Raw genomic sequence first — 26,466 nt, 5'->3', positions numbered from 1 at the left:
TTTAAGGGTTACTTTTACGACTTTTGGTGATGAAATATCTTGTTTCTAGAAAAAAAAAAAAAAAAAAACTCTCTCTGTTTTCATTTTGAACCTCATTTAACAATTTTCTTGTACAAATATGCCATGTAAATAAAGTTAACATAAAATCATATTTAACCAAAATAGAGAAGAAGAATAAAATAAAAAGGTGTGAGATAAATTGTGAAATCTATTTAAGACACTCTTTAAAATTATAAAGTAAACAAAAGTCAAATTTTTTTTAAAATAATAAAATGTAATGCTATAAAAAATGAAAAAAAAATTACTTTTAAAAGTCACGAGAATTGTTCCACTGAAGTATCTTTCAAAAAAAATATTCAAGTTGCCCACAAGGACGAAAAAATATTTATTAATTTTTACATGAATAAAATAAATACATGACGAAAAAATATTCAAGTTGCTCTGACCAAAAAATAAAATAAAATAAATACATGAATAAAAATATTTATTAATTTTTAAAGAGAAAAACTTGTGAGTCTCATATAAAATTTATAATTTTTACACTTTACTTTAATTAAAATAATATTTTGTTTCCCTATTCTAAATCAAACACAATTGAAAGTTGCACTAATGGTTTAAGAAATTGAATGATGCATGTACCGGTGTTCATATGACTAATGTGTGGAATAAATAAATGCAAATAAATAGAAAAGAAAAGAAATGAGAGTCATCTCAATCCAATAAAAATATGCGAAATCATATTTTTGATATATAAAAAATGTAAACATTTGCATTGTGAATAGAAGAATGAGTGGGAGTGAAGAATGTGAAATTGGTGATAATGATGAGTATGAGAAGGGTGAGATGGATGAGCTTGCTTGTAGGACTTTGGAACGTCGGGGTTGCCCTCATGGGCGCCTTCCTCATCTTGCTCACTTTCCGCCTCTGTCATGCCTCCTTCTTGCTTCCCTTCGTCCTGGTTTCCTTCGCCGCTTTGCTTAGGGTTCTGCTCATGATTCTTACCGCTTCCGCCCAACAAGCCGCTGCCACCCTCATCCTTCAACACTCCTCCTCCGATCTCCTTATACGCCTCCGCCGAAGGGTAAGGGACTTTCTTTATGCCTCTTCTTACATTTCCTTTTTTCATTCAATTCTCATTCCTTCGTCAGGCCATGTATAAGAAATGGCTCTGCTTGAGTCGATGTTCCGCTGTCCTCATCGTGCTTCAATTTCTCTCTGCTGCTTACCTTGTCCTCACCTCTTCCCACCATTTCTCCACCTCTCATTCTAATCACCACTGTCTTTTAGGTACGCCACCTACCTCACTTTTGCAACTCTCATTAATACTTTTATTCTTTCAATCAATCTTTCTCTACCATTGCAGAATCCAAATGGAACCACACGCCCGTATCTATATTCATCATCCTCGTCTCTTCCGTTGCCGTTCTCCAGTGCTTCACCGGATCAGATATTATCAAATGGAGGTCTTTCTATGAAACTCATGATCACGCTTGGAAATGCCACTACAGCGAGGTCTTCGATCATGGCATTCGTGAGACCTTGTGTTGTCTAGGCCGCCTCCAATACTTGTATACCACCTCTCCTCACCTCACCTCACCTCACCTCACTCTCACCTCTGCCCCTTTATTTAATCAATCCACTAACGCAGGACTACCTCCGAAGAAGATGAAGTCTATTCAGTTGCACGATTATTAGCTGATCTTGTTGCTTATCGCGCCTCCGGAACCGGCCATATGGAACTCTTGGCAGGTTTCTTCAAATTTCTCATCTCTGACTTGGACCATATTATTGCGATACTGTTCACCTCACCGTTAGGAATATGGCCTCAACCAATTCAACTTCACCTTCGTGTTACCTCTTTCTAGTTTATGACATTGAATTTTTTTGTGTTCAGCTTTAGCTTTACTTCAAAGCCATGGAAACTCTACCGAATCCTATGAAGAATCCATGGAAGCACCAGAGATGAAAATTAGGGAGGCTGAAGCTCTTCATAAATTTGCTGAAGCTGCGTACACGGTATTACTATCATAAACTTATTCCAAATTAATGTTTTGTTTTTACTAACTTGCTTTGACCATTTATCTTGCATTCAATGATGCAGGGTCCATTGCTTGATGTTGGACGAAATCCATTTGTATTTCCTTGTGCATGGCTGTATAGACAAGGGATTTTGTCTCCTTGGACACGAAACAGGTGGCATTTTGTTGGATATTCAATTTTATGGCCTGTTTAATTGAATTCTCACTTTCTCAGTGGCCTGAACCTTTTAATTTGCGTGTTATTTGGTTGAATATTAATTACACCTTTGTGGTCAAGGAGGTCTTGATACTTGTTAACTTTGAAATGATCTATAAACTCCAATTTGTATATTGCTTATTCAAGATATGCTACATGCTTGGAGGGCTCTACTGTCTCTGGTTTGATTGATCCTCCACTTTTTCCTTTCCAGTCAGTGTCTCTAAAATGATACTTTTGGACTTTCCCCCATCTTTGTAACTTTTCTCTTCTCTGTGTTGATATTTCTTTCATCTTAAGAAAAGAAAACTTATTATTTTGTACTATTTTGGTTTAGTAAATCTATGCACAATATGATTTATGTTCCTATTTCACATCTTCTTAGACGACCTGTACTGGATGGTGATAACTGGTGGCGAGGTCATGCTGCAGCCTTTCTAAAGTACGTCAATTTGCCTCCAGAAGCGCTTAGACATGGGCGAGTCAGCCAGGTTAGAAAATTTAAATATCCAAATGTTCTCTACAATGCTTTGGTCATAGGAGACACAGGTTTACCATACAAAAATGCAAAATAATAAAATGCTGTATAAAAGCTCACTAAGTTTCACACAAATGAAGAGGGGTTACTGACTTGATTATGATAGTTTTTAACCACCAGAAGTGTACTTTAAAATATAAAATAGAAAATTAGATTTTGGGGGTAAAAAATTGTCACAAATTGCGAATTTTTTATTCCATGTTTGACTCGTGCTGTGCAGAAGGACTAAAAATAGTATTTTGAGGATTTCAAGGACTAAAAAAACAACTTTGAATTTGGAGGACTAAAAAGATGTTGCCACCATTTATGTTTAAATTTTATTGAAGGGAGCATGTCATCAATAACAAACTACACTCATAATAAACAAAAGGAAGATGTCACTAACCAGCAATAGTATGATTCTTTTGTTTAGCCTTAAGTTTTTTTTTTTTTTTTTTGTTAAAATCAAGGAAGGGAAGACATTGGTGTTGAGCAAATTATGGCTTCTATTTGGTATTTAGCCCATGCTCTTTGTAACTTGTAAGGCTGTTTCCCTTAATAGATATTGAAGCCAGCGTGCTCTTTTGTGTGCGTGTGCTAAGCAGGATATAGTATATGTTTTTATTTTTTGTAATTTATCTTTCTTACATCTAAATATCTAGTAAATAGTTTATGAGAAAATGATTGCTCCTCTAATCTCTCTAAGTTTGTAAAATAAATATGTTTGAGTGTGGCTTTTCAGAGCAGACTTCATCTTCTTTTGCAATCTTAATTTAAGAAAAGCTTGCTCATTAGGCTTGTGATACCTCATCTATAGAATTCACTGTTTCTTTGAAAAGTGGATTTTTATTTTTTAATATACTAATTTGATAAATATGAACATAACAAATGAACTGGTAAGGATAGAAATATTTATAAACTTGTCTATATTTTGGTTTGTTCAGGGGGCTACTTTCCCATATCATGCAAATTGACTGTCTGCCACCTTTTTTACATTTGGACTAATCTGTATATAACCATATATGTCCTGGTATTTTGATTCCAAATGATCATAATTTTTTAATTTTAAAATGTGGGGAAACTCAGTTCTATCCAACTTAAGAGGATAATAAACTTAATTTATGTATGATATCATGAATATTCTGTTTTTATATTATACTGGCTTAATTTATATTTAATTATTTATAAAGTTCTTTTTGATACCCATTCCAGGTCAAGTGTGAAGCTGCATATTTTATTGTGGTTCTACATCAACTTCAATCTGTGGTAATTGCTATACGTGGAACTGAAACCCCAGAGGACCTAATAACTGATGGGTTATGCAAGGAATGCACCCTGTCTGTGGATGACCTGGCTGGTTTGATAAAGTATTTTTCATTCTTCCTCTTTTCATCCCTTTAACGACTTTCACATACAGATAGATAACTCTAGGGTGGAGGTGAAAAGTTACTAAGAATTCCCAATTAATTTATTTTTAAAATTCACACGAGTTGTAAACATTGTAATCTACTAATACCTACAGCTCATCCCTTTGATTACTTTGACTAACAGATAGATAACTCTAAGGTGGAGGTGGCAAAAAGTTGCCCAGAATTCCCAATTATTTCAATTATAAAATTCACACAAGTTGTAAACATTGTAATAGATAGTAATACCTACAGCTCGTAACACATACATTGAATATACATGCGAGATTTCCCTAGAAAAGCTGAGAGGGATGATAGAATCCAATCACTATTGCTTTCAATTTTGTTATTAACATCAGTTTATCCACATCGATATTTGGATCTTGTTCTTGGTATCTATGATTGTAAAATGATCACTTTGTTGTCAAATGTTCCGTGTTGTTGAACAGTGCATGTATAGGGATGCTAGGATTATTCCAAGCCTTGAGCTATTTTAGATTGGAGTTGTAATAGATAATGTCAATTGATGGTTGAATATTCTATTATTTTATAGGAATAGTAAGTGTGGAGAATGAGTGAGAAAGAGAGAAAACCCACTGAGTAGGAATGCAAAATTGTGTTGGAATTTTGTGATTGTTGCATTTATACTAACATCCATGGGTATCAAACTGAGTTAACTTGTTAACTCATCTGAGTATACGAGTCCACATGCACAGTGCGAGTTAACTCATTTTTTGGCAGACTTGGGGCAAACTCGTGCTTACTCGCAAGTTTAAGACCGAGTCAGCAAGTTTTCTGGATAAAAAAAATTAACCCAAAACACATGTTTTGGTGTTTTTGTGTGTTTTGGGTCCAACAAATCCTCATTCCATTTTGCGTCTTGATCCAGAAACAAAGGCTGCCCTTCCATGTCACTGGTTTGCATTGCATCTTGGGTGTTGCATTGCATCGTGGGTGTTGCATCATCAGTTACCAACGAGGTTGAATTTGGTGGGTGGGTCATGGAAAGAAGGCGGCGTTTAGGGTATCAGTTCTGGAAGAAAAAAGTACCTGGGGCCATGTGTGGATCGGGTCACATCTCTGCACTGTGGTTTTGGGCTTAATAGGAAGATCTGGTCAGGTGTGGCGTTTTGGTTTTGGACTAGCAGGTTGCCTTAGGCTATTTAAAAACTCACATGCATAGTAGTGTCATGTGGGTTCTGTAAAATTTCTTGCCTTTGAAGAAGACTATCAATCACATAAACTACAACTCAAATACTCCTCTCTTCTCCATCAACTTAACAGCCTATTCTTTTAAGGCTTGGTTGCATATAGCTTCATTTTTTATACATATTTTATTGTTTATATGAAGTATACTTTTACAAATTTACGATTCGACTATACCAAGCTCTCACAAGTCTATATAGACTCTCGAGTTTGACAACCTTGCTAACATCACAAATTACAAGACTATTGAACAGGAGAATACTGGAGGACAATATTTGTATCTGTTCAAGTACACTGTTCTGAGTCTGATTGAAAAATACACAAAGCACTAAACGATTCTCAATATGTTATGTTACAATTTGAACTTCTAAATTTTAGCATAACTGCATATTCTCTGGTATTGTAGTCAGATCAGTTTTCAAATGACTCTGTGAAGTGGTCACTGTCACATACATAACCTGGAAGTTGAATTATGACATTTTATGCTGCATGATTATCAACTATGTTTTTAAACAAAGGATAATAAGTAATGACGTTCCTATTGAGTTATGTATATCTGCAGAAAGCATCTCTTCTATATATCTTACAGTTTCAGTTCAATGTGTAATTATTTATATGAACCAAACTGTATTGCTCCTTTATATGTTCCAACACAATATTCTGGTTCCTCGCGTCAATATTTTATGTTCTGGTTTGCAGTTGCAACTACATTCATTCTAATATAAAGAAAAATGTGACTTCATCATTCCCCCACTATGGGCATTCAGGCATAGTTGAGGCTGCACGAGAGCTTTTTATGCAGATTGAAGGAAATCCTGAAGGGCCTGGTAAGAAATACTTCAGTTTTTTTATAGTGATGGTTCTTTCTTCTGTAGAGTTGGTCCTATCAAACTGTTTCTTCTTCCTCTTTCCTGCTTTCTATGATAAACACTTTGGTTACTGTGAAGTGAAATAGTCACCATTGAATGGTTATATAATTAAGTAAACCATCTTACTTTTTATCAATTCCCAAAATAAATCTTAAATTGTATTTAATTTAAAAACATTTGACTTCATTACATAAACTTCATTTTTGACAACAATTGTTTTTCGAAGTGGAAATGCAGACTCGGAATCCTATGGACTTCTTTCTAAATTACTGGGATTTGGTTGTGAATGCTTTGGGTATAATGTCCGCATAGTTGGGCATTCACTTGGGGGTGCTATAGCTGCATTGCTTGGACTGCAAGTATGACATTTCTCACTTAAATAGGATTATTTAGTTACTGATCTATCTTCGTTAGTAAACATGATTTGCTATTTTGATTGCATCAAGAACTAGGTATTCATTGAAAGGCTATTCTGAAAAATATACATATATACACACACAAAAAATATTCCTTGCTTCCTTAGAAAATTCAGATTGTAGATGCAAATATGAAGCTGGCTTGAGGTCACAAGAAGTGGATTGAATTGTGGCCTTTACAAAATATTGATTGCTATCATTAAAACTAAAACCAGTACCCATCGGAGAGATTGGACTCAACAAAATATATGTGCAATGTTGGAAATATATACATCCCAATTGTATTGGGTTTTTAATTTCTTAGCCAAAAATCTAAGGTGAAAGCTATAAATCAGGTAGAACTTACAAGCTAATTAACCTCGTGAGTATGTAAAAGAAAACAAAGCATTCCTTTTGTCTCAACTCATGTATTTTTGTCCAAAAATTAATAAAGGAAATTGGATAGAAGATTTTGTCTTAATTCAATTTTTGGTTAACATATGCAATTTAATTAGTGGTGCGTTTGGATTGAAGGAGAGAGAGACCGAAAGGACATTGGTGGAAATTGTCAAAGGAGATGTCAGGCTAAATAATATTCCTGAAACTTAGGTTTTTAACCATGATGAATGGTGTTGCATGATCCATGTGGGATAAGGCTTTGTTGTACTTGGATTGAAGGATCCCTTAGTACCTTGCACTTCCTAAGATTTTTGTTAGCATATTTTAAGTAGTACTCAAGTTAGATCAGATTAAGGGGCTGTTTAAAAACTCAATTAAGCATTGAAAATGATTGAAGGGCTAAAAAAAATCATAAACGAGAGATTATTTAATAAATTCATCTGCAAACATTTCCTTCAAGTTTTGAACATTTATTCAGCACTTAAAAAGAACTTTTCGTCCATTTTCATGTTTTTTTTTTTCGTTCTTTCATGCTGCAGTCTTTTAAGCATTTGATTTGATTTTTAAATAAATTGCTGAGCTTTTCCACAGCTTTATAACCGCTACCCTAATCTGCATGTTTACTCATATGGGCCACTCCCATGTCTGGATTTAGTTGTGGCAAATGCATGTTCAGAATTTGTTACAAGGTAATTGTACTAGTAAAAAGTTTGATTATAGCTGATTCTCTTTGGTAACATTTTCAGTTTCTGCTTGCTTTCATTGATGCAGCATTATATTTGGAAATGAATTTTCATCACGCCTTTCAATTGGATCCATTATGCGGCTAAGGGCAGCTGCAATCACATCACTATCGCAAGATCCTAAAGCAGATAGTGCCATGATTTTCAAACTTGCCCATAGGTTTCTAGATGTAAGCAAATATCAGAGAAATAAGTCCAAGGCAGAGGATGAATCTGAGTATCATTCAGGGGCCATCCAGGAAGATCTAAACCATCAGATCCGCAGAAGCCAGTGTGAGACTGATAATAAAGGTTTCTCATCTTTAATAACATAGTAGGGAATACATATTTTTACCACTATTATGAGTGATGGAAATCGTGTGTTCTTCCATCATTGCAGCAGGTAGCATCGAACAAGAGGTTCAGGCTATTAGAAAGGATCTTGTTACTGCTGACTATGGTGAATATATGAATCCTTTTGGAAGTGAAGATTGCCTCAATAATGAGCATGAACAATGTTCACTTTGGTCTGACACTAGGGCAAGGGATCATATCATTGAAATTGACAATGCCGAATTTACAAATCCATTTGCTATAGATGCACATTCAAATCATGATCCAGTGTCTCAGTTTATAGATACTGTTCCGAATTCTGAAAATCCATCCGCAGATGATCCCCCAGAGCTGTATCTGCCTGGTTTTGTAATTCATGTTGTACTGGAGAAGAAAAGACCTCAAACTGATCTTAAGACATCGTGGAGAATGCTAGAGAGGGGAAAATGTTATAGAGCTTACATAGCAAATAGAGAAAGCTTCAAAGATATTATTGTTTCACCATCCATGTTCCTTGACCATCTTCCTTGGAGGTATGGCAAATTACCATCGTATCCTTTCCTCGTTTCTAAACTTGAAATGCTTGATAAGTTCTTACTTGAGTTACTACTTCTGGTCAAATGTTCGACTTGCAGATGTCACGATGCCTTGCAAAAGATATTGAAAGCTCAAACTGCTAAAGATCAAGTAACGGAACCTCACATCATCTGATATATATATTTAATATCAATGAACTTCTATGAAATGATTTCACCGGTTCAGCCAATTGTTTGGATCGTGAGAAATCATTAAAAAATAGGGATCTACTTATCAAAAGATTTCCCTGAACAATAGAACTTACTCTGGCATTATTGAACGCGATATGATCTTGATTAATTTTTTGCTCCCGGTTCTCCGTACGATGATGCTTGTGAGTGAAATCAGCATCTATGTCATTTTAGAAATATTAAATGTGCTTATTTTCATATATATAGGGAGCGTAAATAATGAGATGTGGTGGAAATAATGTTCGAATGTTGACTGTGACTATAATTATTTAGATGATTAAGATTTACTCTTTTCCTATGTATAATATAGGGTAGAATCAAATGACACTAGTGTAACATGTATTAATTAATATTACATTATTTAATAATTTTCAATTAAATAATTTTATCTCAAAATTTACTTTTGAATTGAAAGAAAGTTCTTTTCATGAAGATTATATCTATCAAATTTTACATTAAAAATATGATTTTGGTATACTATTTTATCAGTATATTTTTTGTTTGGTTTTCCCATCTAGATAATTGATTCATTGGACAACATTTGCTTATTTTTTAATAATCTTTATTTTCCAAAAGGTTCTTAACACGAACTAAGCTTTTATAAATTAAATGTTTAGCTATTCAATATAAGGTTGTGTTAAAACTTCAAGCTTGCAAGTTGATAAGATTTTTCTTATGTTTGATAAAACTAATTCTCAAAAGTTAGTTAGAGGATGAAAAATTAGTCAGTAGCTCAAACTTATTTAGTCAACTTATTAAATCATATATGTTTGGTAAATATGTATATTTGAATAGTTAAAAAATATAAAATAATCTAAAGAAACATATTTATATGATATTTTTATATAATTTTTAATTTAATTTTATGAATAAAAATATATTTTTAGATATTATACTTTTAGTTTTTTGATTAATTTTAAACTCTTGTAATTTTTATTTATATATAAGTTATTTTAATTATATTTTTAATTTCAGTCATTAGATTTTTATATTATGTATGCAACTACTACTCTTATCCTATATCTTAAAATATTTTTAATCAAGTTTAAAATAAAGTAAAAAAAAACATGTAGTTAAATAAACATTATACCCGTATTATATTATGTTAATTAGTATCATAGTTAAAATAAATTGTCTCCTATAAATATTTCAAAAAAAAATCTAATGTTTATAATTATCAGTTTTGTGAGCAATAATGTAAATGAGTGAAAAAAAATAAATAAAAAATCTTGTTTTATTTAAAAAAAGATAATAAGAAAATTTATTGAATATTTTAAAGATAAAAATATAAAAAATTAGAAGATAGAAATTAACATTTAAAAAAATATTACTTCAAGTTATACTTAAAAAAATATCAGAAATTATTAAAAGTATTTATTTATCAAAACCATCAAACAAGTTTTTTTAGCCGGTATAAAATAAGTAAAAACTTAGTCTGAATAAAATTCTCTACAAATACTTGTAAGAAAGCAAAATAGAGAGGTAAATTGTATTGAAAAGCTAACATTAACTTACGTATTTTTTGAAAAAGTTAAATGTAATGAGTTTCTATAAAGTTCAAGTGTATTGAACAGCTAACATTAACTTTACATTTTTATTTTCTTGTGTTATAAATACTTAGGGAGAAGTTTATTTAAGTTGGTTGTAAATCTAATATTTGTCCCTTTCCAAAAAAAAAAATCTGATTATTGGCAGCTGATGGCATATTATATAAGAAAAAGATATTTTATATGAAAGTGAGAGAATTAAATATGAATTATATAATTAAATATGAATTGTCAAGATTTAATGTTATATAATCACTTAAAAAGTTATATGAGTTTTTGACATTAAATTTTAATCCTTCATATATAATTATACAGTCTAGATTTAATATTTGTAGTGTCATATAAAATACTTTCTCTTATAAGATATGTTGTTATTTGTAGTTTTTGTATTACATAATAGAATAAATCTCATATTCATTACCTTTTATTTTATTTAGATTTTTAGAAATTTATAATTTTTTTTCTTTAAAATTAGCCGAATCAAAACAGACGAATTTTTTTTATGTATACACCAGAAGTATTACCTAACAAAGTATAATCACGAGAGGATATAAAATTTGTATAACGTTAATTTCTATTTATTACTTATCAATTGAACCTTAAATGAATTGAAATTTAATTATTTTTAAAAAGTTTAAATATGTTTTTGATTCCTAATAAGTATTCAATTTTTCTGTTTACTTCCTAATAAATTTTTATTTTATATTAAGTTCATAATAAAACAATAATTTTATTTTAATGTCTGATGAATTAATGAATTTTATATTTTATTAGGGACTAAACTTAAAGTAAAGATTTATTAGGAAACAAATACAAAAATCAGATATTTATGGGGGATAAAAAATATTATTAAATATTTCTTCTTATAATGCGTATTTAAACCTTTTAAAAATAAGTTTCATTTTTTTTTTGTGATAAATATTAGTACTAGACTACTGGTTTGGTAAAAGTTGTGATTATTTTTGTGGTAGTTAATAAATTTTCTACCTGGATTTTTCGTTGTGGGAATGGCGAAGTTGGGTGTGTTAGCAAGATGCTGTTGAATGGGCCAACGAATGAAACCGAAGTCCACCTTGCATTTTCAATTTGTTTTGTCAACAAATGCCACTTACTCTGTTCTGACCAAAAAACAAAAAAATGCAACTTACTACTCACAGGGAAATTAGCATTTCTTGATGTGTTTGGATTTGGAAATCGAAGAAAGAATAAGCAAGCATTACATTCGTAATCCATTGCAATGCTTGGATTCTCACAAGGGAATTAGCATTTCTTATCATTGGTTTGCAGTAAAAAAAAAATGCATCATTGATTTTGTAAAAAGAAAACTAATTTGGAACAATTTATTTTCTTTCTAAAACATCATACAGAGGGAGTCTTGTTTAGCCTGTAAATGTGAATATTTCATAAGCCCGTATACAAACAATAAACATTTTAAGATCCAGATGAGGCCTTGACTTTCTGCTTAACAGTTTATCCTGAATGATGGGTGTTGACCAACCATGCCAGAAAAATTTCCATCCATAATGCGCAAAGCCTCGTGCTTTTAGTCAATTGAAGAGCATAACCAGTTTCTGGTTTGAAAGTTTCATGAATAAGACTATGGCATGCAAGAAGCCAGCTAGTCCATTCTGCCCGCAAACTGGTTCTTCAACTTGAATACTTGGTCCTTTGAGAATTAACATTAACATTGATGTGTAAAACAGGTGCATGTTTATAGCCACTCAATCTTAAGCTTTTAAAACGTACCATGTATATCTTGTATGATGTAACTTGGTTGCTGCATGGTAGCTGTAAACTCGTTCAATACTTTCATGGTCAGAAAAGAGGGAAAGAGAAAAGCTATTATATAGTCGTATTCTCATGATTGATCTATAAATAAAAAAGGTGAAAGCTTGATTCAATTAAATCAAATCTATCGTGAGCCCAACTTTCGAGTGGCATTATGAGGTTTTGGCAAAGCATGATGATGTCTTGTAATTGAGGAGCATGCATAGAGCTTAAGATAATGTCTTCTCACAAGTCACAACTTTCGAGTTGCATTTGTGGTGGAAAATGAGATGGGGGGTGGGGTTCATAATGAAAACATCTTACTATCTTTAACTAGTATTTAATTTAATTAGGATACAAAGGCAAAATGAAGGGCAGAAAAAAAATAAAAAATAGAATATGGAAGTATGTTAGTTGTTGGTCTTTTGTTTGCAGCCAAGTGGATCTGCATATAATATGGAAGTACTCTATAGCTTTCACAATCTTGGCGGTGATGATTATCAAATTATTGAATTAATTTACTAATTTTTACGAGTTTACGAGTCTATGTGTGAGTTGATTTGTATGCAACTCTTTTTTTAGTAGACTCTGGATAGATCCTATAAACTATAAGTAAACTTAGTAAACTCTCGAGTTTATCACCGAATTAACGAGTCAACAAGTTAAAAAAAATTATAAGTTATTTTGGGTTGTTTTCTATCGATTTAGTATTCAATATACATTCATTTATTGTATTGTTCCCGAATAAAAAATTCTCACATTTAATAATATCAAAGATTTGTTCTCTAATAAAATCAAACTCTTGATGAGAATGATCTACCACTATTATAACATATGCAAGTTATTATCTAGTAGTGATGCATTCCTAGACTTGATTATTTAAGTATTGTGAAATTTATGATTTACTATTTTCCTTTCTTATATTGTTGAAATGTTTAATTAATATGTTATTTATAAATAGTTTGTTATTATTTTTATATAAAATAAACTTTTATAAATCTACTTAAACTCTTAAGTTTGATAACATTGACCTTTATAGATTAAGATTTCACCTCTTTGGGGCCAAGCCCTCATTAATTTTCCACTTTTTAAGTAGTCGGTCTTTTGTGAATGTACTAGAAAATGCCTTAATTTTAATTACTCTGAGGGGTAAAAATAGTACTTGATACAACATTTACACATAATAAACTTCGTAGAGGACGGAGCAGATAGACAATTTACCTTATTAATGAGTATGTGTTTACTACAGTTTTAGCAAGTAGGGCCCTTTAATAAAAACGATGGTCAACACCAACTTTGTCACGTAATGACTTTTCTTATACCGACAGTATTAGTTATCCTCCTATGGGTTTTTATATTTTTTTTTCGCAAAGTAATTAACATATCACAACCGAACAATAATCCAAAACATCCCTAAATTTCGCAGCATAGTTAGAGAAGAAAAATTAATTTCTTTAGATAGATACATCTTTATATATTTTAGTTGTTAATTTTGAAAATGGATAAAATGTAAACACAATATTTTACTTTTTTTAAATCAAAATTTGGGTTTTACTTCAATAGTCCATAAATAAAAGTTAACATCAAACTAATGTCGTGGCTGATTATTGTTGAGATACCTCTCGGCCTGATTGAATGACCTTATGAAATAAACCAAAAAAAATGACGTTATGAAAAATAAAATTTCTGGGGCAATTTTTATCGAAACATAATTGATGGAACGGAGTTACTGTAGGAGAGAAATACAAGCAGGTAAAGTTGATTGAAAATAACAGTAGAAACATTTAAGGCATTGCAGTACACCTAAATTTGTTATAAAGTGTGTTGTTGTCCATCCATTTGATTAGAGATTCGAGGTTCGAGGAACCCAATCAATTAGCGTTGGACAGGAGTACAAATTTGCGTGGGTAACTTTCTCTTTATTACTCTACTTTAACAGCCTTGCTAACTTAAGTTTATCAAAGACTTTTGCTACGTACCGTTCCATAATATTAATGTTATACACACGACGTCATATTTTAATATGCCATTGTATATTTAAACTTCTTTTTGTTAAATTCAGATTCAGATACTTTTATGTACAATAGTCAATAGTTGTCCCAGTGACAGATGGTTCTTAGTTGCGTCCTAGGGTGTTTGGAAATTGCTGTGTAATTGTGCTAATTCCTGTTTTGTGGTTGGCGATCTGCATGTAATTCTAAAATTCTTAACTTACAAAAATAAAAGTACCCGAGTGTAGTGCAAAAAATTGGTCATCGATACAAAACATCGCAATATACTATAGCAGTAATTAAGAGTAACAAAGTTTAATCAAGTTGTAGCTTAATAAAAGTGGTTTCATCGAATCCCCGGGACTAGGTAAGAGACATATTTGTTGAAATAGTCAATTCACTATTTTAGGAAGGAATAATGAGAATATGACAATATGTGGCTCAATGAAAATGGGACATATATAATATATTCTGGTTCATAACATTTTGTTTTTTTTTTTTTTTAACGAAGTTCATAAATTGATTGGTGTCCTTATCTCTGCACTTGCATACATAAATTGTAAGATGACCGAAAATGAAATTGCAGTTTATTTATACTCTGTTTTATGAAAAATCATATCATTTTATTAAATGGTAATTAATTTTTGAACAATCTTGATATTGGGTGGGTTGGTAAGACGAGAAAGCAAATTAAAAAAAAAGAAGAAGAGAAACATAGGATACCAAGACAAGAGATAAGTGAAAAGTTTGAAGAAATAAATTGAAAGTAAGTTTGATGAATAATGGTGGAAGTAGCTGGTGGCGACTTTTCAACGAAAACACCGGAAGCTTCTGGCCAAGAGAAGGGAGTAGTGAGTCGTCATGATTGGGTTACCATTTCAAATAAAATAACAAAAATGCGACCAATCAATTCCACGTGGGATAAGAAAAATTATGTATGTGTGTAGGGCCAATATTCTCACCAATTTTGGCGCTACTTCTAATCTCACTTCCTTGTCTTTTGGCTGAAATTCTATACAATCTTTAATCTCCATCTTCAAAACCCACATCACAATCATTTCATTAAAATATACTAGTATATATTTTTGTTTTGTTTAACTTGCATAATAAGATAGTAACCTTTCAATAATTGATCCTTACAAAATTCTTCACCTTCAAACCTAGCTTCACTGTAAAGCAACGGATTATACTGAGATGTTGAATGTTTCTTCCTAAACATGGTTTTATTTTTTCAAATAACTATACCGCTGGTGCCTTTTTTTTTTTTACTTTTTTTTATTATAAAAAAAGACATGATAATCACATGACTTTTTCTTTTTATAAAGGATGATCACATGACTTGATTCAACGCAGTGCAAATTTAAAAAGTTCAAGATTTGGTTGTAGATAATGGCAAAGACTCCGATCAAAGTAAAAATGAAATGATAAAGACCAAAGTAAAAATACATATTTAAAAATAATTGTTGTCCAAACATATTACTGATATTTTGTATCTATAAATTCAGTCATTTCTATGTATAGTACTCTTTATGTTATTATTCATTTTACAAAATGAAGATATATATAACCAATGGTTTTCTAGCTATAATCTCATTACTAGACGTACCACAACAATATGACCTTTTATATAGGCTTATTGGCAAGCTGGATACAACATAGTTAAGAAAAAATTACAACCTTTTGTACATGTAAGCATGATTTAATCATTTTAAAGTCACCATTTTAGATACAACCTTTTGTACATGTAAGCATGATTTAATCTGAGAAATTACCTACCAAACATTTAATGTGTACGTAGTAAAAGAATAATAGGCCTTTACAATAAAGTGATAAAAATATAACCAAAAAAAATTTGAAGTGATAAAGGGTTTGATTCTATTCAAGTTATCTAACTTATTAAATTCAAAAAATACTGTTCCTTGTCAAATTAATCAATTGAAGTCCGAGACATACTGCCATACAGATGCAAAGCATATGGGTTATTAAAGAATAAAAAAAGTATTTTCAATGAAAACGACATCGTATATGCTTTTTTGTTTTGTCCAAAAACACCATAGACTGATTGAAAATAACAGCATATACGAAAACTTTTGCGGAATATACTGCCCGGGGCCTGGGGGTGGGAACTGGGAAGGAAGGGAAATTGGAATATGAATGTAAGATTAATAGATCAATGTTAAGGGTCACAATTTTTTCAGACAAAAAGGATCAACAGGTATTATATATGCTAGTATATAGGGTAGGTATCAACTGAGTGTACTCTTCATTTTTCTTTTCCTCTGAAAAAAAAGGACCAACAAGTATTATATATATATATATATATATATATATATATAGGATAGGTATCAAGTATCAACTGAGTGTCCTCTTTCTTTTTCTTTTCCTTGCATTTTATCATCTCCATTATTGTTGGTGCTGCACCTTTTCACCGAGACAGCCATCAAGTATATATAATATATCATGATAGATCTAAAGATCTACATTTATTTTTCTCTCAGATTTTGCCTCTATCAACGGGTACATACTGTGATATAGTTACAAGTATTTATATATTCTACATACATTTCTGAATAAGAGTTATTGTAATGTTACATGCATGCATGTAAATGTGTTACCTTTTGGGAGTGGTACTATTAACACATTGTATCTATTTACACATAAGGGAAAAGAAATTACGCTAATTAACAAAATTGCTTGAATTAGACGGCAAAGTCACGGGACATAGATATCATAATGGGTCATATATGCCATTTTTCATGTTATATGTCGGAACTACAGGAAGCATGAAACTACATTAATGACATGATCGAATAGAGATTTGATTTTCGAGTACAAGTATCCATTCAAATTAACATGTACTATAGTATATAATTATATATAAATCATAAAAATTTAAATTTCCATTACAAGCAAAATTCCTTTTTCAGGTATAGTTAATTAGTTATATATCCCTCCAGAATAGTACAAAGCCACAGGATCCAGCAGTTTCAACTACATGGCATTACCAATCTACCACTCTCTATAAGATCGATGATTTAGTTATAAACCTCCCTCACCATTGACTACATATGTCTGTTTCAACATATATATAAGTAATAATTAATCTGTAGCTGAGCAGTCACATCTGGATAAACACGCGGAGTTGAAGTGAGTTAAATTAATATCTTGTGCAAACAAACGTGTTTCGCTAGCATTAATGTATAATGTTCAACTGTCCAAGTGTCTTAACTATAATATTACATGCATATATGTTAGTATATAAACTCCCACCTAAAGTAGAATTTAAAAATACATAAGGGGAGTTTCGATAGATTTACAATATAGTCTGCTTAATAGGTTAAACAAAGTGCCCAAAAACAAAAATGGAGCAAAAAGATTGGAGGTAGTTGAAACTTGTTATTGAGACATGGACGATACCCAAGTCGGGTGTTAAAAGTTGCACGTAGGAATGTAGAGACATAAGATTGAGGACAAAAGATTTAAGCAAGTTGCAATTTCAAATGTAAATGGTGGGCCCCGGCGGCTATATATGCGAAGCATCATGCACGTGGTCCATCTCACTCCAAATTCAATTCATCAATATATAAAATTGCCTTTTTCATAATCACAGCTGTATTCAACAATATACTAGATTTTATTTTTTTTATGCTAAAATTGGTTTAAAGCTAGCATTGGCCAAGAATTATTGTGCAATTTGAACACGACAGCAGCATTGACTCCCAGGTCAATATATGTACTATTTTTTTCATAAAAAAAAATTATTGAGAGCTTATAGTGACTCCTTATCGGCCATCATCCGGCCTATCGTATATTGCAACATGTTACCATCCCATTTTTTTCTTCTGATTTATTCCTTAAAAGAATTAAATATATAATGACATTCGAATTTAAGTGCATTAATATTTAACTTGCATATATATGATTTTCATTAGAAATGAAAATAAAATGAGATAAAATATTAAAGATTAAAGTCCATTGTTCATGAATACATGGAATCGATGCGTAATGAATTGAATAAAAATTTAGATGTCGTTCCTAAGAGTAAAAGTAAAAATATTTTGAGAGTTAAACTTTTTCACACAAGTGTTGTTCAAAGTCATAATAAAATATACCAGGTTGGTTGAGTTAAATTGGATGGTCTGCGCCTGCAGCTATTGAAAAAGAAAAGAGACTTTGGGTTTGGGAGTGAATTGACGCATACCAGCACTAATCATTTGGCTTATATTTAGATAAGCTGATTTCACACTTTAATTTAAAATTTTAATATTTAGATTTATAATTATTTTTTTTTTCATTTATACATGTTGTTCAAATTTTGTAATTTTGCTCAGTATGAAACTTCACCACACTTGCACGATCGATATGATTAATTAGCGAAATTGTTTACTTTTAATGAAAACACGAAGAAAAGGATGGAAAGACTTTCCTTATAATCGATAAGGATGGATATACTGCTTGTTATCACATCACACATCACACATCACACTAGCTACTAGCTAGCCACCAACCAGCTGGCTCATGCTTGCAATACTACCATAAAAGTATGACACGGGGGCAGCCAGAGCATTTTCTTTAAGAGGGTTAAATGTTAAATTTTAATTATAATAGACTAAACTTTAATTAATTAAAAATTCATAGTAATTGACTACATATAACAGATCGAATCACAATATTATTATATAAATTAACAAAAGACACAACACTGTAACAATGTAATTAATAAAAATAGGATCGGTCTTTGGATTTTATAGACCAAGGATGAAATACTCAAAAAAATTCTTTTATATTTAAAAACGTAAATATATATTACATAAAAATAGGCACCAAACTTTAGTAAATTTTGATATATTTTGTTACAACGAATAAAATAGTTTTAATATATTTTTTATTCAATATACTCTTATCTGTAATTCAATTTATTTTCAAAAGAATTATATATACATAAATATTTAATATAAGATAGACATGACAACAAAATGCATCCGTCTCATTGACCAATGCACACGTAATGGTTTGGGGAAATTGCTCCCACAAGTTTTTTATTATTTGTATGTGTAATAAAAAAAATTACTCCTATACAAAAATAGGTATTGTTCCCATAAAATAAACTTTTATATGAATGTAAAAAATATGGAAAAAAAGAAGAATAAACTGATACAAATTTCATTATATCCTTTTAATATTTATAATATTGACAATGAAAATAATATAAAATATTTTTAAAGTATAAAAATGTGTAGAAAACAATTGTGATTTATAGAAACTTAAATAGTTTGGATTTATTTTGTCATGATATTATGTATTTTTATAAAAAAAAATTGTGATATTTTATTTTTCAAAAATATTATAAATTATTGGATTAATTATGTTTTTGGTCCCTAAACTTTTTTTGTAAATTTTACTTGTAGTCCTTAAACAAATTTTTAAACGTTTTTGATCCTTATAATTTCTCATTAACTTAATGTTATAGTTCTAGTTCCCATATTCAAATAACAATGTTAATTGATAGCATAATCATTCATGTAATTAAAACAATCTATTAACTTGTTATATCATCAAGGAGTTTGAGAATATTTTACATTTAATTTTTCTTGATAAACCATATTTTTTATATCTTATTTATTCATATTAGTTGATAATGTTAAACAAGTTTACGAGAGATTAAAAACACAATTTATAAAAAATATTACATATGATTGTCCTGTCAAACATGGATATTGCGTAATCAATTGACGTTGATATTCAATAACAAAGAGTAAATCCTCTAACAAAGATAAAAAAAAAAAGGACTAAAACTACTAAAAAATTATTTTGGGGCTAAAAGTGAAATTTGCAATAAATTTAAGATAAAAAACATAATTAACCCTAAATTATTTCTTGCCCTCACTAAAAAAAAAAAAATTGGATCCCACACTGGTTGGTCCTCATCCCCATTCCTACAAAAGGGGAAAAAGGTTTAGATTTAAAAGAGATGGGTTTATATTTTTTAAATCTCTTCCCATCTTTGTTGGATTTTATTAAATTTTGGGTAAACCTGCATAGAACTTGTTACATTTTTTTTATAATTTTAATTTACTTATATATTTTAAAATATTTATTTTATAATTACATTTTAATTTAATTTTTATATTTTGTCTTTGAAAAAAAATGCTCTAGTTTCATATATCATTGATAAAATATATACTTACATATTTTTTTTAATTAAGGTACTAAAGTATAATATTGTTTCTTTTCTAATTTGATTTTTTTTGCGTTTTTATATTGTTAAAATAAAAAATATTTCAAGTTTATTATCAGAGATATATTACATGTTGATATGCCACATTAAAATGAAAACTCATTCAATATAAATTTATAAAGTAACATATAAGAAAAAACTTATAACCGATCAGATAATACTTTTTCATTTGACGTTACATTTTAATTTGAAAAAAGAAAGACATAAATAAAATAATAATTCCAGTCTATTTATGAAAATAAAATAAAATAATGTAGAAAAATCATTATACGATCATATAAATTTTTTTTGCCCCTTCGAGGACTGGCATTCAAACAAAATATGTCATGTGCCCGACTAATTGGTAAATTACAACTTAGACAAATTATGAAAATGTATAATTACAACTACACTTTGAACTATGTCCTTTTATCTTCAATCAAACAAAGACCTCGAAATTTAACTAGAAACTTGACATGCAGAGCATGCCAAGATGCATGAATTGTTATGGACTTGACTTAAAGTCTAATCCACCTGATTAGTCGCATTGGCATTAAGGATCGAACTAGGCCAATTTAATAAGTGTTGACCGAAGTTGCATCTCATCCTAGCGCAAAATTTCTATAATACATTTGTAAACAATAAAATGCATATTTATCCATAGTAAAGTTAACTTATTACTACTCTAAAATAAGATAATTAATATTACCTTTGAGAGACCTTAGATCTCGTGTCAATAAATTTAGCTCTTCTTAAATTTTTATAAATACAACTAAACATCATAGTGTTAGACAAACATTTCTATAATACATTTGTATAGCATTTTGCTAGATTTATTGGCACGAGATCTTAATTGAAGTACTTTTTTATAAGTACCTATCCTTTGTTTACGGCATCTTAGTCACATCAGAGCTAGCATTGTTGTTCGTACATCTCAAACCTCAGACCTCAGTCAATAAAAAAAAACGTCAATCAAAACAATTAACAGAATTTGGTTAAAATTAATTTTCTTAATTACTTCGGGTAGAACAGAAACAACTACAATTAGATAACAAAAAATTTATACAATAATTGAGTGAGGTGTGTAAAAATGACTGAGTAATCTTTTTCCTTATTCTTTTCTGTCTCTGTAAATAGTATTCTGTATGTGTACAGTGACTTTTGATTCCGGTGCCAAATGTCAATAAACAAACTACAGAATTCAAATCTAACATGAAGTTGCAACCTTTGAATATTACAAGATAAACCAACGAAACCGGGTGTTGAAATTTATTAGATTCTTCTATACTTAAACGGTTAAACCATATAATTTCTCCCTCTCAGTGAGTTTAGTATTATGTGTTCTTAAAAAAAGGTATTACGTATTCTTTGCTTGCATCCACTAATTAATGCTATTGAAATATTTCATTAATGAATTTATGAAACTCAAGTTGATTCTATAATCAAATAATATAATATAAGTTTAATTGCACATTTTTTATACACATATTTCGGAAATACTATAATTATAAAAAAAAAATACAAACCTTTAGTTGTCCACTTCTTATTAAAAAGACACATTTCTCATTTAAATATTCTAAAATAGATTAATCATTCGTAAAACTGATAGATAATTCGTTTCAATAATATGATTAAAAAATGTTAAAATATATTTTTTGTTTATATAAATATCAAAAAATTTAAAATCCATTCTTATAAATTTTTGATGTGTTGTTCATCCTCCTAAAATTGAAATGTGTTGTTTTTTTTGTTCGAAATTAGATCTGGACGAATCCAAACATGAGTATCCACTCAAAATTTGACGTGCGGAACTATGTTTTTTATCTCTCTTTTTTGGGTTCTCTCTCCTTCCATCCCCTCAAATTCTCCTTCAACCACAACTCTAACCATCGCGCCATCATCACTCATCTCCTTTGTGTCGCATTTCCACTCGCACCACCTCCTCCAAAGCACGCCACTACCCACACCAGCCAGCACACTATGCACGACAACAACATCAAGGTCACAAATCTAAGAGAGAGAGGAGCATGCGGTGTTTAGTGGTTTGATGGTGGTGTTTGGGGGTGATTTTGATGGTGGTCTTTGGTTTTATTGGTGGTGACACTAGGGTGGTGTTTGGTGCTGACTGTTATCGATAAATTCGATAGACTCTATAAACTTTATAAATAACATATGAATTAAGTTATAAGTATTTTCTCGATGTAAGACATATACTTCAAACTTAATTGATGCATGGCGAATGTATATACATTTTAGGGGTGCACTTGTGCCCCCTTATTTTTAAAAAACTATACATAAATACCTTAAATATGTATATTTTGCTCCTCCTAATTTTGTATATTTGAACTGTTTATTTTTAATTTTTTACTCCTTTCATGTATTTGTTATTTTTATTTAAGTATTTAATTCAAAAATTTATTTTTATCTTTTTCTCAATTAACTAAATAAGATAAGATATATTTTTTTTGTTGTAATTCGTTATTTGTTGCATCAATATATATAATAATTAATGGCTGTCATACAACTTATCCTATTTAATTTAAATATGTATTTCTGTCATCCCCACTCAGGATCTTAGATCCGTTACTGAATTAATGCATGTGCTAGCCAGACAATAATTCATTTACGTGGCAAATTGGTGGCATTACTGCACTAATTAAGGAACTATTAGCATTTAGGACCTTTTGTAAACAAAAGAAAGACGCACCTTACTACCTTAGTTATTTTTCATGTGAATTTATATAAAGAGGATGAGAGGAAAGAAAAGAATCATCCCATTCGATCATGTGAAAGTGAAAGTATGGATCAGGAAAATTAAAAGCATAAACAGATTTTGATTTTATTTTCCTTAATTAGATGTAAACCAAGCACAAGACGGCCACTTCAAAAAGAATCAACATGTATACTTTTCACTTGAGAACGTAGATCTACAAAGGAATACACCCCGGCTACCATCAGCACGTGCAGAAAGTATGTAATCAGAATTATTATGGCATTTTTAATTTCAGCGAAACACATTTATTGCTAGCCCATATTGTCCTTTGAGTCTTCGTCAGAGAAATAATACCAAAAGGAACAATTTTAAAGCTTTTCTTTAATCGAGTTACTCGTCATGTATTTTTTATTTTATTCATATGCAAAATTATGCAGTTATCCCTGTTACCTGCTACTAACCTCATCTAATACTAATAGGATATGACTATTGTTGTTGTATTAGATTATTAGGTAAATTGAATCTCATCACATATACATTTTAGCTGTAACATATTTTGGTCAACAACTATTTGTGATAAACATGTACCTGTCAACATCAATATATGTCCTCCATAATGTATTACCCCTGGCTATATTGTCATCTTAGTTTGGAGGGTGTTGTTTCCTACTTGGACTAACAAAAGTTTAATTATATGATGAATTCTGCAACAGCTAATAACCCCTTAACCTTAAGTTTAATTATATGCTTAAAGTAGCCCAGATTTCCTCACTTAATAATTGAAAGACCAAACAAAATCAATTACTGTTATTATGTTTCTAATATATTTGGTCATGGTGTTCTATTGCTCTTTTTTTAGCATTAAGTCAATGTCTCTTTTGCAAAACAGAAAGAGAGAGATTTCATTTCATCACCTTCCCCGTTTTAACCCTAAGTCCCTCGTCACAATAAGAGAGAAGTGTACAACTACAAGTTGACCAAATAAGCAAATAAGCTACGAAAATCATTCGTTATATAATGAATTTGGTATTGGATAAATCATTTTGCTCTTGTCAAAATCAAAAGCATAAAAGCAAAGTCCTAAATTCTGAATATAACTAGAGAAGTACATAAGTGATCTCATTCCTAGCTAGGAGAAGAATAAAAGGAAAAGGGGAAGATGAGGTGCTCAGATTAATGGTTGATGAAGATAACTTGATTCTGCAGAATTGCAACAACCTGCACTGCACCTAAACGTGAGAATTTTAGGACCAGAAGTGGTTGATGGTGTGGCCCTCCAAACAACTTTAATATAATTATTATCTGCTCTTATAGGAAAAGTCTTTCTTTGATTTTTCACTGTGATTTACTCCTATCATTTCTACATAATAAAGCATCGAAAGGGACTCGCGTTTCCTCTATCTTACTATTATTCCCTCCCAAGCTGTCCAATCCTTCTCACTTTCTAACTTTTCCACCCCTCTATGACTACCACTTCTTAATCTCATTATGCATGGAACAGATATCCTTCCTATTAACGTTTAAAATTTTCTAATCAAATGCAAGTGATTTATCTTCCCTTAAATTCAACAACCCCATGTTCTATTTACACCTTAATTCAGATACGTTCTACTTCACGGCATTGACTAACATAAACAATGAGAGAGAGTGTGTGTGGGTGGCTATTAGAATTTAATTATTAGTAGGTTCACATGGGGACACAGTTAATGCACACATCATATGGTAATCTTGATCAATGGGACATATAACTACACTGGAATTCGCTTTTAGAACGGTAAATAAACAGACCAGATGTACTAAAATGAAAAAAAGTTACCACATTTCCCTTCAAAACACTGCACATCATATCATATAATTACAATGTCAGTATTGCTTATGTAAAAATCATTTACTATTAGTTTTTCCATTTCCAGAGATTATCAGGGAATCTTGACTCTTCAAACCATATAAAAATAAAACTAGATATGTCCGGAGCTTCATAGAAAAATGTACCTGTAGATTTCCTCCTTTGGGACTGTAGGGCTATTTTTAATTGGCAAATGCTTAGTTGTTCAATTATATTATATTTTATAAGCGAACCATAGTGTGCACGTTTCATTCATTCATGTTACAGTTATTGATTATTCATGCCATAAATTTATCTCACATGCCGACATTGATCAATTGCTAAAACCAATGCATCACGCAAAGCTAGTTAGTTATCTTTGAACTCCTCTGAAATTCATCACAAAGGAACATATTAAGAGAAAAACCCAATGAATTCCCTGACTACACATTGCAGTAACAATTCCGTTCTATGTGCACATTTCAATTTTTTATTTTCTGGAATGGTTTCTTCGTATGTTACTGAAATATTTCTTCAAAGGTGTTCAGAAATTTCGAAGTGCCCAAACAGAAACATTTAGTAGAAAGACTTAATGGTTCATGACTTACGTCAAAAATGTCGTCTTCTACAGATTTAAGGCATAGCTAGCTAAAGTTGAGGGTTCAAGAAAATACCAATAATTATTTCTTGCACGAAATGAAATTAACCTAGAAATCACTATTTTTCCCTCGTTACTCTTGCTAGCATTTTTGTTTTCGTTCCCCTCTAAAGTTTGGGTACCACGAATTAGCTGCAAAAGCAGCAACGTGCACTTCATGCTGGTGTTGACAACATCACATGCTGATCTCATCATTGAGGAATCACGTATATGGCGGGGAAAATTCTTAAAGAAAGAGAAAGAAAAGAAAAAGAAAACATTAACAGGTGGAGTGAACCAAAGAGGTGGCGAACTTGTACTCTTCTCATAGCAACTTCTCATTCTGTCTCCTTCTCCCCACTCGAATCAACGTATTAAGGTAATTCGATTTGTATCGTAACCCCTCGAACACGTGGACTGTGTAGCATATTAAGGCAAATTTGGATTATTCTTTATCATAAACTGCCAAAAGCTTGTGTTCGAGATGTACAGAAAAAAATAGTATTGAAAAGTCAAAATATCTTCAACCTGGAACAAAAGAGGATTTGATACAAAGCTAGCAATGCCTGCCATCGATGACATGAACAAAAAATCATGACCACTCATGGATCCGTGATGCAAAAATACAATATTATTTGGCTTCCCTCGGGGAAAAAATGGAAAAGAGAAAGAGAAAGAGAAAGAGAAAGATAAATAAAGGCATTTTGGAGTTACTTTATCGTCTGCAGGGAAGCCAGGAAGGAAAGATAAAAGAATAGGACATTAATTTAATTACGGTAACTAGTGTTCAATACTATTAGGGAAAGGTATAAGATGCTGATTAATATTTTAATAAGTAGTTGGAGAATGGCCATTTGGAGGAAAACAAACAAGAAAGAGTGATTAAAAAAAAGTCACAGGGCCAGCTGGGTGAAGCTTAA

The 26,466-nt window shown here is 31.0% G+C and overlaps 1 protein-coding gene and 1 long non-coding RNA gene across 6 annotated transcripts; one reads left to right on the top strand and one right to left on the bottom strand.

The window, feature by feature from the left end:
- Positions 1 to 762: 762 nt before the first annotated feature.
- LOC114403169 lies at positions 763 to 9,102 on the top strand. Of its 5 annotated transcripts, none has more exons than XM_028365957.1 (14): positions 763 to 1,081; positions 1,149 to 1,287; positions 1,364 to 1,568; positions 1,649 to 1,749; positions 1,895 to 2,016; positions 2,102 to 2,193; positions 2,621 to 2,726; positions 3,965 to 4,119; positions 6,064 to 6,191; positions 6,471 to 6,592; positions 7,619 to 7,716; positions 7,799 to 8,043; positions 8,153 to 8,615; positions 8,718 to 9,102. In XM_028365957.1, the coding sequence occupies exons 1-14, from the start codon at positions 821 to 823 to the stop codon at positions 8,791 to 8,793; spliced, it is 2,313 nt and encodes a 770-aa protein (XP_028221758.1). In that variant the 5' UTR covers positions 763 to 820; the 3' UTR covers positions 8,794 to 9,102. The 5 variants fall into 5 exon arrangements, with proteins under 5 accessions (XP_028221758.1, XP_028221757.1, XP_028221756.1 ...); XM_028365956.1 differs by having other exon boundaries at positions 8,150 to 8,615; XM_028365955.1 differs by having other exon boundaries at positions 7,799 to 8,061.
- A 2,540-nt stretch (positions 9,103 to 11,642) lies between these two features.
- On the bottom strand, positions 11,643 to 12,497 carry LOC114402876. Its single transcript, XR_003664544.1, has 2 exons — positions 12,143 to 12,497; positions 11,643 to 12,062 (listed from the first exon to the last, which is right to left on the bottom strand). It is a non-coding gene; the product is annotated as an uncharacterized LOC114402876 (long non-coding RNA).
- Positions 12,498 to 26,466: the final 13,969 nt, after the last annotated feature.

Source organism: Glycine soja, chromosome 20 (genome assembly GCF_004193775.1).
Source record: "Glycine soja cultivar W05 chromosome 20, ASM419377v2, whole genome shotgun sequence".
Taxonomy (NCBI): Eukaryota; Viridiplantae; Streptophyta; class Magnoliopsida; order Fabales; family Fabaceae; genus Glycine; species Glycine soja.
This window is presented reverse-complemented; position numbering and strand designations above follow the sequence as displayed.